At 40.2% G+C, this 16,647-nt stretch overlaps 1 protein-coding gene across 1 annotated transcript in view; it reads left to right on the top strand.

The window, feature by feature from the left end:
* fstl4 (follistatin-like 4) overlaps positions 1-16,647 on the top strand; it is a 189,705-nt gene that overhangs the window by 104,363 nt on the left and 68,695 nt on the right. The window contains exon 5 of the mRNA XM_030100616.1: positions 13,914-14,104. Within this exon, the coding sequence (XP_029956476.1) occupies positions 13,914-14,104 (191 nt within the window). The remainder of the gene's footprint in view (positions 1-13,913; positions 14,105-16,647) is intronic.

Here is a 16,647-nt window from a genome sequence, read left to right as displayed (position 1 = left end):
GGGCTGACTTCTTGTTCTGTTTGATTTATTTAATTTAACTTCCTTCTTAAAAAGCCCTCAGAATACAGAATAGTCAGAGCAGCAAGTCATTATTCAGACAGGTATGTCACTGCTCATGCTCAGCATCCAATTTATTGTTTGAGACATTGAAATACTCATTTTGATTTCCTTCTAACCAAAAAGAGAGAAAGAAAAGGCTCTTTTTAGATTCCTCCCGATGGTCTAACGATCTTTACCGTGGTAGCTGAAACTACTTGATTGTCCACGGATTGAGATTTATTTTCCCTTCTGTGTTTGACCTTTCAGCATATCAGCCCTATTTCACCTTTTAGCTGGCCATTTTTGAGCCGTGTTGAGCTCATTGTTTTTCTTGACTTTTCCTGGGATTTTTATTTATTTATTTATTTATTTTTCCACATTAATGATCCCATGAAAATGGAGTGTTATTCACTTTTTTCTTTTCTTTTTGTCAGTTTATTTAGATGTCCCCGTTAAAAAATACAGACAAAATCCAGGGGTGTTTGAGGTTGTGAGTTTCTAGTCGGGGATTATCTGTGTGCAAAATGCAGTTTGTATTTTATTCCAGTGCCTGTATGTGTTTTTTTTTTTTCCTACTTTCCTCCCGTAGTCCAAAAAGCATGCCTGTGAGCTAACTGATGACCCAGTAGGCGTGAGTGTTTGTGGTCGTCTGTCTCTCTGTGTTCGTGCCCCGCAAGTCTCAACAGGGTAGATGTAATCTGTACATAACCTTCACACTACTGCACAACTGTGTATCATCAATAAATATACCACAGGGAGGTTTTGTCGTGAACCTGTAGGGATTTAAAGCTGCACATCACACATTTAATTGTAGTCCGTTTTTGTAGTGTCAGCGGAACACCTTGAAGAGAAATGAAGGCACCGTGACGAGTAACAAATCATTCACGTGGAAGAAAAACTAATGTCAAACAATGATTAACATCCAACATTTGTAGCACAAATTGTCAAAGCTGAAGCTGTCTCCAGTGTCTTCCTGAATCAAAAAGAAGAGACGAAATATCTTCATTGTCAAGTAACAACACAGGGATAACTGTACTGAACTCACCGTGAGGAAACTGAAAGACCACGCTATGGACTGATTGCGTCGTGTCTCATTAGCTGAGGGGGGAGAAAAATGCTCATTATAATTGAGGACTGTCATAAAAGTTGAAATTAGCTCCATATGTTTGCTTCATCTGAAGATAATGAATACACCATTGCTGTGGCATGATGGTTCACTTAAACATCAACCAAAAATTCATCTTGCCTCTTGGGAATACATCACAGACTAAATGAATTTCCTCTCATGCTATGGGTTTATGCCTTGAATGATCACTAGTATAATAAATACAATCAAACACTCAAGATTATTATTCACATTTGTTTATAGCAGCATTTTCTTTATTGATAACAGCAATTTCTTCCTATTTAGTTTCAAGTAATGATTCTATGTGGTAAAACTTGCATTTTTCTCTCTCTGGAAGAAAATCTTGAATGCAGGGAAGCTGCTATTATAAATGATATTCCACTGAAGTGCCATCACTATACTCCCAGCTGCAGTTGATGTGCGGTTAAGTGATAAAGCTGCTACCTAGAAACCATAAAAAGAGGCTGAATCTCCTGTCAAGAGAGATTCCCACGCAAAATGCTTCAGCCTTTGCCACTGAAGCAAAGTTTTGACCTTTCGAGAAAAGTATGAAAATGAATTCTTCTTAAGGCATATATCCACAGACAGAATTTAGATGAAAGCAAAAACTCTCAGATAAAAGCGAGGAACCTTTTTTTTTTCTTTTCTTTTCTTTTTGACTGAGAAAAATGAACTGACGCCAGCACATATACTCTTCCTCCGGTTCTCCTTTTGTTGTCTCTAAGTGTCACCATTATGCAGCATTGATCTCCACATACAGTACATGTGTGGAACATTTCCTCACACCTGACACATTTTTGCTTTGTGGTACTGTGAAGACATGAAAGAATACAGCTCATTATTTCCTCCACGTTCAGCGTCCTGAGATCCTCTTGAAAGTTCCCCGCAGTGTTGCACTGCCACTTTGAAAAATTAAAGAAAATAGAAAAGTTGTAAGTGGAATCGAGATTGAAAACACACGTCTTCATTTGAGCAATCGAAAACCTATTATGTTTGACTGTTTGTCCACGTTCCCTTTAGTCTTTTGTAGTTTATAATGTATCAACAGATAAACTAGTCGCAGCATCATCTCCTGCTCTTTTTAACAACGTACAAATTTGCACGTTTTTTTTTTTTTTTTTTTTGCTGAGGGCAGGTTTGATCAATGATGTTAAAACTTCCTGATGACCAATTTTTCTGTACATAAAACTGGACATTTCGATTAAGACTCGTCTAAACGAAAAAAAGGAAATCTCTCAGACAACATTAGCACAGTTTATCGTCAAATATTCTGAACATTGTCCCCCCCAAAATATTGTGTGTTTTAAGAGCAAGTTGAAGCTGTGAAGCACAATCTTCAACAACCCTGTTAGATGTAGTTCTTTTTAGGCACAGCTATGACATTCAGTCATATTAGGTAGAATATTATTTTGTAGGATCATTATTGTTGTGAGTGGTGTTATCTTCTCAGAGATTTTAGCTGTTCTGAGTTAGAGTTGGATAACATAGAAAGGCTTCATTTAATCAACGTTTTCAAGTGAGAATGCGAAACTTGTATTGTGTTTTAGGGTCTGTTTACACGACAGTGGTGCTTTTAGAAAAGAGCACAGTTTTGGAAAATGTTTCTTCACTGTGTAGATGGATCAGAGCACAGCTTTTTGAAACACATACGGTCAAATATTCTCTGAGCCTTTCTGTTTGGAGTTGACGTGTTTCCTTCATGGGTTTTCTCTAATTTATGTCGACAGTGAAAAAACATGCCTGTGAGGTTCATGGTGTTTGCCTTGTGATGGAGTCGAGACCTGTCCAGACATTCACCTGTAGTTAGTTTTGATTGACTTCAGTGCTTCACAACCCTGAAGAGGAACGATTGGTATGGAAGATGGATGAATGGGCAAACTCGTGTTGGCAGCAAACACAACATCAGCTCCTGCTAATGTTTTAGAAAAACTCCCGTGTTCAACAAGAGGAGTGTTCTTGAGTTCAGAGCCAGCCAGCAGCTATGTCAGCCTGAAACTACCTTTGTGATTATGATTTGTCCTACTTTGCACCAACTGTGACATAGCACCACTGCTGCTAGTGCTCAACGTTGAACATTTCCTGCAGTATCATCTGCTTGAGTCATGGTGTTGAGTTTCAAACCAAATACTGTGTATTTGTGATGACTTAGTGATAAAACTGCACAGTGGACATGTGAAATAAAATGAGCAGAGTAATTATGCTTTATTTCTGCTGAAACGTTTGTCTTTAAGATGTACCTGTACATGTCAACAGTTGTATCAGCAGGTGTGTATTAGTTGCCCCGATGTACCAGGTCCTGATTTATAGAACTCACTGAGCTGAACAGGAAGTTGAAAGTGACATTGCCTCATTGCACAGTGGGTGGTAGATGGAGCTCACAAGCAAATGTTTTGTAGCGGGTCCTACTCCAAGGTTGATCCAGCCATGCACCGCCCTGCATACTGAGTAACTTCTGAAAAGCGAAACTATTATGCGGACTTGTTTTCAAGGTAACATTCAGTTGGCATTATGAAACACGTTGTCAACATGACTTTGAAAGTGGTTTCCTGATACTAATGCGATGAAGCTACAATGTAAAGGAGATGTAGATATTTACTTTATTCTTGTTCATTATTTCAGTTTCAACACTTGGTTTGCTTTGTAATTTTTAGTTGTTTGAGATATATATTGCTGGAATCTGTGAATTTATATCAGCAATGAATAATCAAGAAACATACTCTGAGAACTTCTTTCAGCTTTGAGGTTAGATTAGAGCTCTAATTCCAGAGAGCGACTCTCACATTTGCAATTAAAACCACAGTTACTTCGGGCTATAAATAGTAAATTCACCTATCGAAGATGTGAAAAATTGTTGTGAGTTTCCACTTTCAGTCCACCTCCCACTTTTTCTCTCATTCTCTCCCACAAGGTCGCCACTGTATTTTTGGGGAGGCAGCGGTGGGTGTTTGTCCAGGGTTGACTGTCATTAGTGTGGTTCAGTTATTCCACATAAAGCCAGAGGCGGCCATTTCGTCCAGTTTCCTCATTCGGGCAATTTAAATTCTGTATACTCATGGGATCATCAGGCAGCAGCTTGCAGGCATCAGCAAGGACCATGAAAGGCCTTGAGATTACAGTAAGTTACACTGCAGGTGTGAGGCAGAGAGGAGGATGGATGCTAAAAATGTAATCAACGGCTAAGCTCGTTCCCAGTCTCAATCTATTAGCGGGAGCCGGGCCTGGGTAATTATTTTCTTGGGCTAAATCCGCTTCACCAGTGCTGAGGGTACAAGTGCAACTGTGTTTATATTCTGTCTGCGCCATTGAGGAGCTGATTATTCTTTGTGCTTTTGGTGTTGCCCCCGTGCTAAACAAATTGCTGTAAGTTGTCTAGGTCTGACACGATTATCGCGCTTGGGGTTACTTGGTGTTTGAGTATCAGAGAGATGGCTACTTGACACTTTGTAAAGCGGGAAACACAGCAGCATTATCCAAGCACTGCAGCATGTCATTGAACTGTTATCGCTTTATGATTTGAATAATGATGGGAATTAGGGCTGCACGATGATGTAGTCGTTAGCATCCTTATCTCCAAGTGAGAAGGTCCCGTGGTTCGAGGCTTTCCTTTGCTGAGTTGAAATGGTCTACTGGTGGCTGAATAGATTTTCTCCTGGTTCACTGGTTTCCTCCCACAGCCCTAAAACATGTTTGTTTGTTTTTTTCAGTCTAACTGGTGTTTCTAAATTTCCATTGGCTCCAGAGCCAGGAAAACCAAAGTTGGTGTAGAAAATGGATGGATAATGAGGGTTAAGGTAATAAACACTGATATCGAGAAATGTGGAATTTGCAGGAAAGGGGTCTTGTTGTTGGACTGGGTTTTCACTGTGTTTGTGAGACGCCTCATTTTGTGTTGGTATCTCATATAAGAAAATAAACTTCACTGGTCGTCATCCCGGTATACTGTATTCTTCAATTTATAGGTTAAATAGACGCAAATGTGGATCATACCTCTTGAGGGAAAACTCACATGCTTTAAACTACTTGCGCCCCAAAAAATGTGGTACTGAAAACCTTGAACTGATGACTTGGATGGTTTTATATATATTGTAAGTAGATTCAAGCTTGAATCCATAACTGAAAATTGATATAATTTATACATATTCATTCCCTGTTTTGCCCCAATAAACTATATTTGGCTTCTTTGCATCATTTTGATTTTGTCATACATTCATTATGTTCACAACAGCGACACTTTTTTTGGTAATGGTGATTTTAATGTTGTCTCTTTGGACTGATGATGTCTGACGAGCATGAAAAACTGTGACACGAGGAAGCCAAAGTTAGAGTTTGTTTTGTTTTGTTTTGTTTTTCCACACTACAGAAAATGATGAAACACTGCCAAAGAATGTTAGGCACAATGATAACTGACTGAGCTGATGGGCATGCTAAACTAGACTGTAGCACTGTCTTCTGTGGAAGGGGAAGAGAACATCCTCCCACACATGAGAGCCTTTGGTTTGAACACAGTATAATTTCCTCTGTCTTCACAGGAAGGAGCATCTAGTACGAAACATAGGACTGAATGTGTGCATGTGGCCTTTTTTTTCTGGTTAATCTGCTAATGCTCAGTCAAAGACATGTTTTTATGGTTTATTAGTAACTCTGAAATTGCCCTTTTGTGATTGTCTGGTGACCAGTCCGGGGTGTATCTTTCCTTTTTCTATAGTCAGCTGGGATTTGCAGCCCTTCAACTGAAGAAAAAGGAATAGACGATAGAAGGGTGGATGATTCAGCTGTCTTTGGTTTCAGCTGTCACTGCGAACAATATGCACCAGACAATAAGAAGCATTAGTCATGAACGCTGGGATATTCCAACACAACAAACTAAAGCCGGCAATAAAGACGTTTTTTATAGTGCGCACAAGTACACTCCAAATGAAATAATCATTGAACTTTTTCCAAAACAAACAACTACAACTCACATAACTAAATCCAAATGCAGCCTCCATGTGGCGTACTCTATGCTAATTAAGAAAGTAATTAGAACAGATCAAGCACAACTTTGTTCCCGAGAAGGAAAAAAAAAAAGCACAACAGCTGTACACGCTGCCATGCTCGAATGAAAACTGGAAGTATTTAGCTGATTTTAAAGCATAGTAAAACTAAAAGACGCTGTCAGTGGACCTCAGAATCGAAACTTTACATGTCTCGGAAATTCACACTTCTCTTCAGACTGATTGGATCCAATGCAGGCATATACAGTATGAAATCCACTGGGAGTGACAGTAAAAGATATAGGCCTGATGCGTGCAGTGCTGATGTGCAGTTTGAGAAGCCAGTGGCAGACGATCGGCTGGCAGACAGACAGGCACGCAGAGAGCGAATGCTACTGTACTATTTCTCCTTCACTGCTTTGCCAATAACTTTGGTGTTGCAATGGGTTTCTCATTTAGTCGGTGCCAAGCTGCACAGACTCTGATAAGGCTTCCTGAGCGCACACTGATCCACTCTGCTAAATGTATAGTGAAGCAAACTGGCAGACAGCTTGTCTGTGCTCAGGAAATCTAGAGGCGTCATTTTAAATCAGTGTGAGATATGTGTTAGCCAAGAAATGTAGGAGTCACTTTTAACATTAAATCATCCCCCCCTTTTTTTTTTCCTGACTTGAAGTGGGATTACTGCCCACACTGTCACTGAAAAGTTCCCAAAATCTGCCCCGTGTGGGAACATTAATTTAGAAAGCAACAATGCAGCTGAAAAACCCAACTCTGACTACGACATCCTGCTCACGGTCAACTCTGACGGCTCAGAATTGATCCGATCAGCTGATTCACACTCGGCCTTTCTCACTTCACTGCTGAGGGCCCGCTGATCATTCACACTGATCTGCTGCTGCATATTCCCTCCTCTTCCTCCACAATCCCCTCCTGCTGCTCTGAGTAAATGGATGCTGCGCAAGCTGTTTTTGAATAATGACTGGTATTTTGTGCTATGGTTTCATATTTACAAAAATACATGGCTTTTTTTTTTTCTCTTTTTTAATACACCCAGCAAAATGTCTCGCATACCACTCGGATTCATCCTGCGAACACCTTCAGGAGCACATTTCTCTCCGTCGAGTGCATCTGTAATTTGTTGTAATAGAAATGCTGTTCGGTGTGACCACCCTTGCCTAATGTGTTGGTCTTTTTCTGTGCTGGCATAATAGCTCCCACCTGATGAGGCATTGAGCTCACTGAGACTTTCTAAGCTTCCAGTCCTTTTAGGCGAGCTTCAAGTTTGCACCGCTTGAGATCAGAGCAGTACAACAACTCCAAAGGCTCACAGTTTGTTCGTTTTAAGACCATTTTAGAGACTGGCTTTTCTGCTGTGGAGGGAGAACCCAAAAGACAGAGCTGAGACTTGTCAACTAGCCTTAATAATTTAACCTTTATCACGGTCGTCATATGTGTCGACTCTTCAAACATATGGTCCCATTGCTGACATTTACCTTTGAATACAACATACTTGAACAAAATAATTGTGAAATTGTTATCTACTTTAATTAAGAAACATAATGTGCTGATAGTTCTGGAGGGTTTTTTATTTCTTTTTTTAATCATTTAATGAAGTAACCAGTAAAGGCACATGCATCAATATTTAATTCCCTTGCTGTGGAATCTGCCTCTCCTGTGCTGGATTTCTATTACCTGCTCTTCCAGGATTATTCACAGCACATTAAGTGGGTTTATTGCAGGTGGTGTGAAGTGAACATTTGTTTTTCTGTTGCTTCATTTAAACAGTTGGTTACTCATCTTGGCTGTATGAGTTCATGGGTTTGAAAAACTGCTGTAAAACCAGTCTGACAAATTTCTTGCTACTACATTTGGATCAATGGACTTTTTTTGTGACTTCAGTTTTCCACATGCCTGTTCTAAACATCTATGATAGATGATCTATCAAAATATTAAAAAAAACATATAATAAAAACAAAAATCTTGCTAGTTCACTTGATAATCAAAGCTGGAAAACATTCATTTTTTTTCTCCTTCAAATAATGAACAGATGAATGGATGAATTAAATAATTAATGATTTACTTCTGGTCAAAGTTCAGCACTAACACAATGCTGTTCAGCAGCAGGCTGAAGGCAGTGGCTTATCATACCTATTCTATTTATTGGAATTACCTAGAACATGTGGAAGTTACAAACAACTCTGCCCAAAAAACAAAACCCCCCACAAAATCAACAATAATAATAAAAAAAAAAAACAGAAGAGACATCTCGACAACATAACACAGCAATGCCATTATTAATGTTAGTCCCTTTCTCTCATAATCAGTCTGAACTGTAACCCCTCATTCTGTATTTCACAGCTTCAGTTTCCAGTTGTTCCAGTTTCTCGTAAACAGCTAAGCAACAATTAACATCATCTTTTTTTTTTTTTTGGCCTAATTTAGAATATTTCATTGTGACATCTCAACACAATTTCTGAACATAATATTTATCTCGTAGCGCTTGCACGAAAATGTAATTATTAGAAATTGTTAAAAATGTAATGAATATCAAAATGTAGAAAGATAAAGTTTTTGTATCATAGAGAAAATGTTGGATCGACTATGAAGCTCCCAGTAAGCCGATTTAAACAGCTGCCAACAGCGATTATGCAACATGAGGCTCTCTCCTGTGACTTGTGTCACCCTTGGAAGATTGGCTCTGCTCGAGTAGACCTTGTTGCCCCCAGGAGCAAAGAGTGTCCATCATATCCATAATTATCTGGACGGAAGGTCCGTCACTAGCGCATATTAGCGGCACACAGACGACATGGCAGTAAATAATCCCATCATTTCAGCCAGAGGAGGTCGGGCAGACATAAATTTACCAGCGAGCAGTTTTACATCCTGGAGGACATTGTGGGGAGGTTTCATCATCTGACAGATTGATACCTTGGATTTCCCTTCCTTCCCTCTGTCTTTCAGCCTGAGCCAAGAACTCGTACAATCAGTACAAGGGAGACATTTGATTCATGCGCGTCTGGAATAGTACTGTATATACGGATGTGCAAAGGAGTGAACTTCATGATTGTGACAGACGAGAAAATGTGGACGGATGACAAATGAATTGCTTATGTTTTGACAAGCACTATTAACATTTCTACTGTCACATTCAAAATGAAGGAAACCGTGTGTTATGAATACCACATCTTACACTCTTGGCAGCAGTGCATTATTATCACGTGTTTGAAAGTAAAGCAGCTCTGTTGTTAAAGTCTCCATAAACTCATTAGTAATTGCATTTGTCTTCAGTAAACACAGTTTGAGGGCTGCAGAATGGTTATGTCTCTCCTTCAAACGTCAAACAGATTTGGTATTCAATTTTAGGAGCTGTGAATGATAACTGTACTGAGACATTCCTCCTTTTATCGACATGACATGTCACCAGCTTTCAGGAATATTAGCATTAACCTGTAATTAAAATATCTGTGATGAATTAGCAGCCTTACACAAACATTACCTTACTTTTAAAAGCTCTGGTTTTCTGGATGTTGATAGATTATCGCAGCTTTTTTCTTCGTTCTCTTCTCTCCTCATGTGCTTTGGAGAATCGCCCTCCTGTTGCTGAAGCGTTCTGATACCCTTTGACCAAGTACAGCGTACTTTTCTCTGTCTCCGCGGGGAAGTCTGCCTCTGCAGCAGATAACAGACGGATTGTTGCTTCAAAATCGGTCCTCACGTGCAGCCCGTAAGGCATTGCCGGTGGTGAGTTCCTACAAGCGGGTTGAAACCCAGCAGGTGGTCCCAGAGAAGAGCAGGCTAGGGAACTATAAGACAGAGACGTACAGTAAGTAATGCAAACTGGCAGTCTGTACCTCATTTAATTGTCCCACGATGTTCCTTCCCCGTCTATATTACAGGTGTGGGTCTGGGGCACATTAACAATGAAGACATTAAACACGTTTCCAATATATTCTTTCAAGAAAATGAGGTTAGGCTTTAAAAAATATGAGGAAAGTGAGTGTGCATGCATCTTTGACAGTGTTCATCGAGAGCATGAAATGCTTTAGCAAACTGATGCAATGAAAAAAAAAGTCTGATTGGAATATTTGCTCCTGCACATTTAATCTTGACCCCATTTTTTTCTATTTCTTTTCACCTTAGAGATCTAGTGCGTCTTCAAATATCCATGAGATTTTTTATCTTCTCATGCAGTTATCTTCTTTTAGCATGACATAGAATGTCCTCTGTGGCGCTCTGCCTCTGTTTGTTTTCCCTCGCCTGACATTTATAAAGCAAGAGCTTGGAGGATGCTCTGAGCGGCACGGAGTCTCTCAGTCTTCGGGACATTGAGCGTCCACGGCGCGAGCCGCTCCGGATCACTCACTTAAGTAGCTAACATTTCAATCAGGCAATAAACAGAGTCCCAGTCCCTCTAGAACAATAAACCTGCGTTGGAGTCAGGGGTGGATGCACTGTAATACAGACAGACATTTCTCTGCCACTGCTGCAGCTGCTGCACTCAGCAGAACGAGAGAGACTGAATCAAAGGACGCTCTCGACAGCGGAGACGGAGAGCGTGATTCACTGTAACACCCGGCTGGAACGCTCACTTTGTCTACTCAAATAGAAAGTGTATCTGGAGAGGTGAGGAGGTCATTAGGTCATTGAAATAGTTTATAAACGCAATCAGCCTCTGTTAGCTCAGTTCCTATGGTGCAAAGTCAAATGCGAAATATAAATCTTTTCTTTTTTTTTTTTTTTTTTTCCCTACTGTAAAGACCGAGGCAGAGGCAGAGCAGGTCTGAGCAAAGAGAGGATTGTTCTCACCATATATGACAAGATGTAAATCAGTGAGTGGGTGTTAATTTATTTCTGTCCTTCCAGCGCAGGGACAGGGATGACAGTTAGGTGATGATCCCTCATGTCTGAGCCATCTCACGCCTCATTCCCCTGGCAGGAATAACATTGAACAGGGATTTAGCCAAGACCTTGACTCGACTGCGTGCTCGTGGAAGACGGTGTGCACTGTCTCAGTCGTGTCAGTGCGTGAGTCATCGGGGGATGAAATAATTGTCGTGGATGTGGAGATGTGTGTGTTTCATCTTTTCCATGTGCCTCCGTGAGCACATGCGGTACATCACATGCACTCCTCCAAGAAATAGACATATGAGTGAGGTTTATTGAATTAATTATGTCCATTTATTTTAATGACTTGCTGTTTTCTAGAATGACCTCCACAACCGAGCAAAACACTTTAACAGATGTACTGATTACCAGGTATAAGTACAACAAATCAGAAGCCGTCACAAACCTAACTTTCAGGATCTTGATCTCATTTAATCACTTTCCTTTGGAAAACGTGTGATTCCATTAAAGCATCGGTGACCCAAAAGTTGCTCTTTGAACAATGAGCCACTGCTGGTCAAATGAAGGCCACATGCCACAGCAAATTATGAGCCTCTCAACACTATCACTTGATTTAGTTACCTTTTTTAAATTGAAGATGGTTAAGTAGATGTGCACATGTGATATTTTGGTCTGTTTGAGTCAATCAGAAATTATAAAATACATATGATACTGTCACCTGCAAGCACTTCTCTGTACCCATGATAGGCAGTGATTTTTTTCAGCAGTCATGGCCTTAACAGGATCTGAACATTGACATTGCCTGCTGCTAGAAATAACTGAACTCCAGGATAATAAACAGATTGCATCAAACAACCCATTATCAGGTCATTGATTACAGATAAAATGAACAATACGGACGGACATTTTGAGCATTGTAGCAGCAGAGGAGATGATAAACATCCTTTCTCACTTGGCTAACTTGTGTGTACATGTTTTTCCAGGTGCACAGGATGCTTGAGTGCACATGCTTGTGGTACCTGTATATAAAACAACCCTCCCAGTGTGACGTGAGGCCCTATGCTCAGCACATGCTCTGTGTATGAAGGGACAATCCTGATGCCCTCAGCTGTTCACTTGTTATTTCCCTTTTATGATCCATTCGACTGTGTCCATCTACTGCTCTGTATTGATATTTATTTTTCTTTAATGAGCTATTATGTTAATGTTTCCCATTTTAGGGGCATGTTCATCCCAGTTTATAGCAGGCAAATATGACGCATTTAAAATATCAGTTCCCCCTTGACATACAAACAATTTTTAGAAATTGACTAATAATTTATTGGCTTTTTTTTTGGGGGGGGGTGTTATACATGAGGACAATTCCTCATCTTTTGAGATTACTCAAACAGATCTGCGAAGCAGCTAGGTGGGTGGGGGTCCAACTCCTGGCACATAAATGACTAAGTAGGTCATGTGTCATCACCTTTTCAACAAGCCCACATTGGTCTGTAATTTTTCACTTCTAAGATAAATACGTAACCGAAACTGCTGTTTTCAAGGTTAATAATGCTGATTTTTTTTTTCTCTCTCTCTCTCATGCTCCACTTTATTACGCATGTGTGGATTTTGACCTGTGTAATCTCACCACTAATCCTCAAGACACTTTTTTTCCTACAGCATATACATGTCAGTGATGATGACAAGTCTCCTTGTCGTGCCAAGGTCATATCAGGCATTTGAAATGAATGGGAAGATGTCACCGCAGAGATCGTTAAGGACTTAATCATGGCTGACCCTGAGTTTTCCTTTGTTTGTGTGTGCATTTATGCATATGCATAAGAAGATAATGCATGCATTTTAATGTACACTTTAACATATAATGCAGCGGGGGATGTGTTGACTTTGCTGCAGGGACTGTAGCAAATGTACAACAAACGTACAAATGCCGGAGTGTTTTGACAGCACCCCTACCCTGCTACAGCTGTGACTGACGTTCCTGAGACCATTAAGCCCTTCATGTACCCTAATGTCGCCTTTGTTAGCTCTTGTGGCTGCTGAGTTGTCGGAGGACATTAGGCACCAAGATCCACTTCTAGGCACTCTCAGAAGGGGGTCTCCAGCACTGCACTGATCCTGATAGATGTCACCCTGATGATTTATTCATATGAGAGGTTTTTTCGCACTTTGTTCTCACAGCATCATGCCTCTGACTTTGATGTGAGCGTCGTAGCCTCACACCATCTCAACACTGCCTTTCACGCTGTCATCGGGCCAGGTTCAGGTGATAGTAGACCAAGAGAAAACCACAAAAGAAGAAGAAGAAGAAGAAGAAAAAAAAAAACATGTATTTCCCCTTTCTGTTCCTGGTGCTTACTTGTCTGCCTACTCGTCATCGTTATCAAGTCCCTCACAGCATGTGACAGACGTGTTTTGCATAATCATTGATTTCAAGTGTGAAGAATAAGCACAGTGGCTGCCCATGATTAATTTGCAGTCTTTAATTTCCTCCACGCATCCTCATCAGACAGGGCCTGGTGGAGAATCGGGAGCGAGAGGCCCGGCGCGGTTTGAAGCATGAGCTATAATCCCATAGCAAAGCAGGACAAGGAGCTTGAGAGGGTCTAAATGAGGATGTTTACCTTTTGTTTTCATGTGGATTCAAGGATTACTTGTAATTAATTGAACCCCCTGCTCCAAAAAGCTGTCAGACATATTATACATACAAAAAAAAACTTACATTTTTTAAATGAGTAAACACTCAAGAGCACACAAAACATACACAAATACACACATAATCCATTCCTTTGCCCTCTTTTTTCCATCATCCCACTTTAAAATACACAAACATACAGAATCCAATTTGCTGTTACAATCCAAAGGCTTTGGCTTTTACAGTTGAGGTCAATCTAATGTCTTTCTTCCCATATCTGTGTTTACACTTGCAGGCAATGCGTGCACCATGTCGGAGTACAACAGGCTGAAGAGCATGCTGCTGGATATGCAACCAAAAGTGCTGAAGGATGGAGCACAGAGCCAGCAGAGGGACATGGAGCAGAAGAGAGCGCTGGTGGACACCATGTTTAAGTACCTGGACGTGAACCAGGACGGCCGGCTGATCAGCGATGAACTGGAAAAGGTTTGTCTTAAATTCGTAAGAATGCATGAAATAAATTAAGAGGTTATAATAATATGCAGAGGATAACATTTGAATTTATTTACAGAAATAAAAAAAGTCAACTTGCTGTTGCCATGTTGGTAAAAATTGCAGTGATGAGGAAAAAGCCCTGTCGTTTTAATGGGCTCTTGGATGGAGGAACAGTCCCTCCACCACATTTTTGTACCATTTGTTTCTCCACCAGAGTTGCTGCTGATTGTTGAGTGCCATGTGGCCGACATATAAAGTGGAACGAGGGGCATGTGGCTGCAACATTTAGTTATCTTTTCTAACAATGAACAGTATTTGCTGAGGTTGTCTTTCCACTACAGTCTGATGGGAAGCAATAGGGGAAATACAAAAAAAAAAGAAAAAAAACAAAGATTGATTTTGGCATTTCTCTGATGAGGAAATGAAATTATTGCGAGCATCATCTGGTGTCAGAGAATGGGCATCAGTTATGGGTGTTAATTAGACTCCTCCCAGCCAGTACTAAGATCTCAGTGACTGCCGTTCTGCCAGAATTCAGTGAAGCATGTTCAAGTAAGCACCACGCTACAGAAATGGTAAAATTCATATTTTTTTTGCCATGTAAATGTAAATATGCAGCAATTCTTTAATATGGTGTGTAATTGCAAGACAGTAGCTGTTTGGTGCTCAAGAAAAAAGGCTTATTAGCTATTCCACATTCATAAGCGTGACTAAATATAGCCTGGAAAATGCCACAGCAATTAATCTTTTGCTATCTGCTTGTGATTTTATATTCCATACAGCTTTTTCCTCTTATAAGATTGAGGAGATTGCATAACTTTTGTGTCTGAAGAACCTCTGAAGAATTAATGATGATGACATGTCACCCGGAAATCTTCAGATAGGGCCTTTCTGTCCTGTAAGGAATTCATGAATTCCCTTTCTATGAGATAATGCTTTTAAGGATCAAAGATGAACTCCAGCCTCACATCCAAACTGTGCCCACTTTGGGATCAGTCTATTGTTGCTGATGGTCTTGGAGGGGGAAGTCATGTACTTAGAGCTTGAAATACTTTTTATTCAAATGCCCAAGGACAGATTAGCCTGTGACAGGGAGCACATGGCTGCAGTCAGATGAAGGCAGCAACATGAAAAAGCGTTTGTCACATCCTTTAATCTGCCATGTCATATGTGCCCCACACAGAATCTGCTGCCGAAGATGAACTACAAGGATGAGGCTATATTTAGTGGAGACATCATGTTTAACTTACTTGTAACAGCTCTGCAGGATCTGCCCTATTTGTTTACTAAACTGATAAATGGTCCGCCGTCACAGATACTCGTCACTAGTATTCAAGTACTAATTTTTACTATGTTGGCAAACACCAGTCATCTCATTTTGGCTTAGGGTTTTTGTGGTGGCAGCCATAAAATATCTTACATCATTATGGCATTAAGCTGCCTGACAGTGCAATACATAGTATAAACACATCTACTAGAGCAAACTAGTCTTCCATCTTGAGATTTTTGCTCTTTTCAGTGAGTACGGAAAAACACATTATTTCAAAAATTCCAGTTCCAATAGTGAGTTAAAGACGAGGCGACTCCACCACTACTTAAATATACAACTCTCACTGACAACAAAACAAATTCAGAACAAGCATTAGATAAATGAGTTATGTAAGTTGACATTTACAGATTTTTAGATTTAAGCTAGTTTAGCATTGACACAAAGATGATCTTTCTTTTACGGTTTCACATTCCATCAACATTTTCTCCCAAAACCAGTCATGTGCAGCTCTTTTGAAATCGGTTTGCTTCCTTATGCAATCCAATAATGTGCATGTTTGATCAACTTGAGACTTAACTGTGGGTATATACACGGAGATGAACTGTACAATAGTTTTCACCCCCCCATAACAGCAGCTTGAACAATGAATGAAAAGAATCTGCATTATGGTATTTAATAGGAACACACATCCAACTGCACTCTACTTTTTTTAAGAAAAGTTTTAACGAGATGATCCGCGCAGGTTTGTGTATTCTGAGCCTCCGATGCCGGTGATTTACTTCATAGGGATGTTTTCTGTTATTTACGTGGTCAGAATTATGCTTTCTGGTATCGACTTTCCACAAAAAATAAGCACTGGGTAAAAAAGATTAGATGAGGCATCCTGTTTAAATGCTCAGTAGGAACTCCTGAATACAGAATCCAGCGTTTCAGCATGAGCTGTCTTTTGTCACAGATAACCTGCACAGAGAGACATTTTTATTAGTGACTGCTGTGCTTTTGAGGAAAAACAACAACTTTAAGAGAATATAGTGAGACTGGAGCTATTGAACAGAAGCCGAGTCTTCTGTTTATCCCCCCAAAACTGCTTAACATCACCTATTCAGAGATGGCTCCCTTGAGAAAGCTGAGTGTGCTGCTATAAGGGAAAAAAAGGACTCATAAATGACAAACAATAGAGGAGATAGTGGTGTGTCTTCCCAGGGGAGCATCTTTGAATTAACCGAGGTGCAGTATGCAAGAGAAGCAAGAGCAGAGATAGTCT

Source organism: Salarias fasciatus, chromosome 10 (genome assembly GCF_902148845.1).
Source record: "Salarias fasciatus chromosome 10, fSalaFa1.1, whole genome shotgun sequence".
NCBI classification, from domain to species: Eukaryota; Metazoa; Chordata; class Actinopteri; order Blenniiformes; family Blenniidae; genus Salarias; species Salarias fasciatus.
This window is presented reverse-complemented; position numbering and strand designations above follow the sequence as displayed.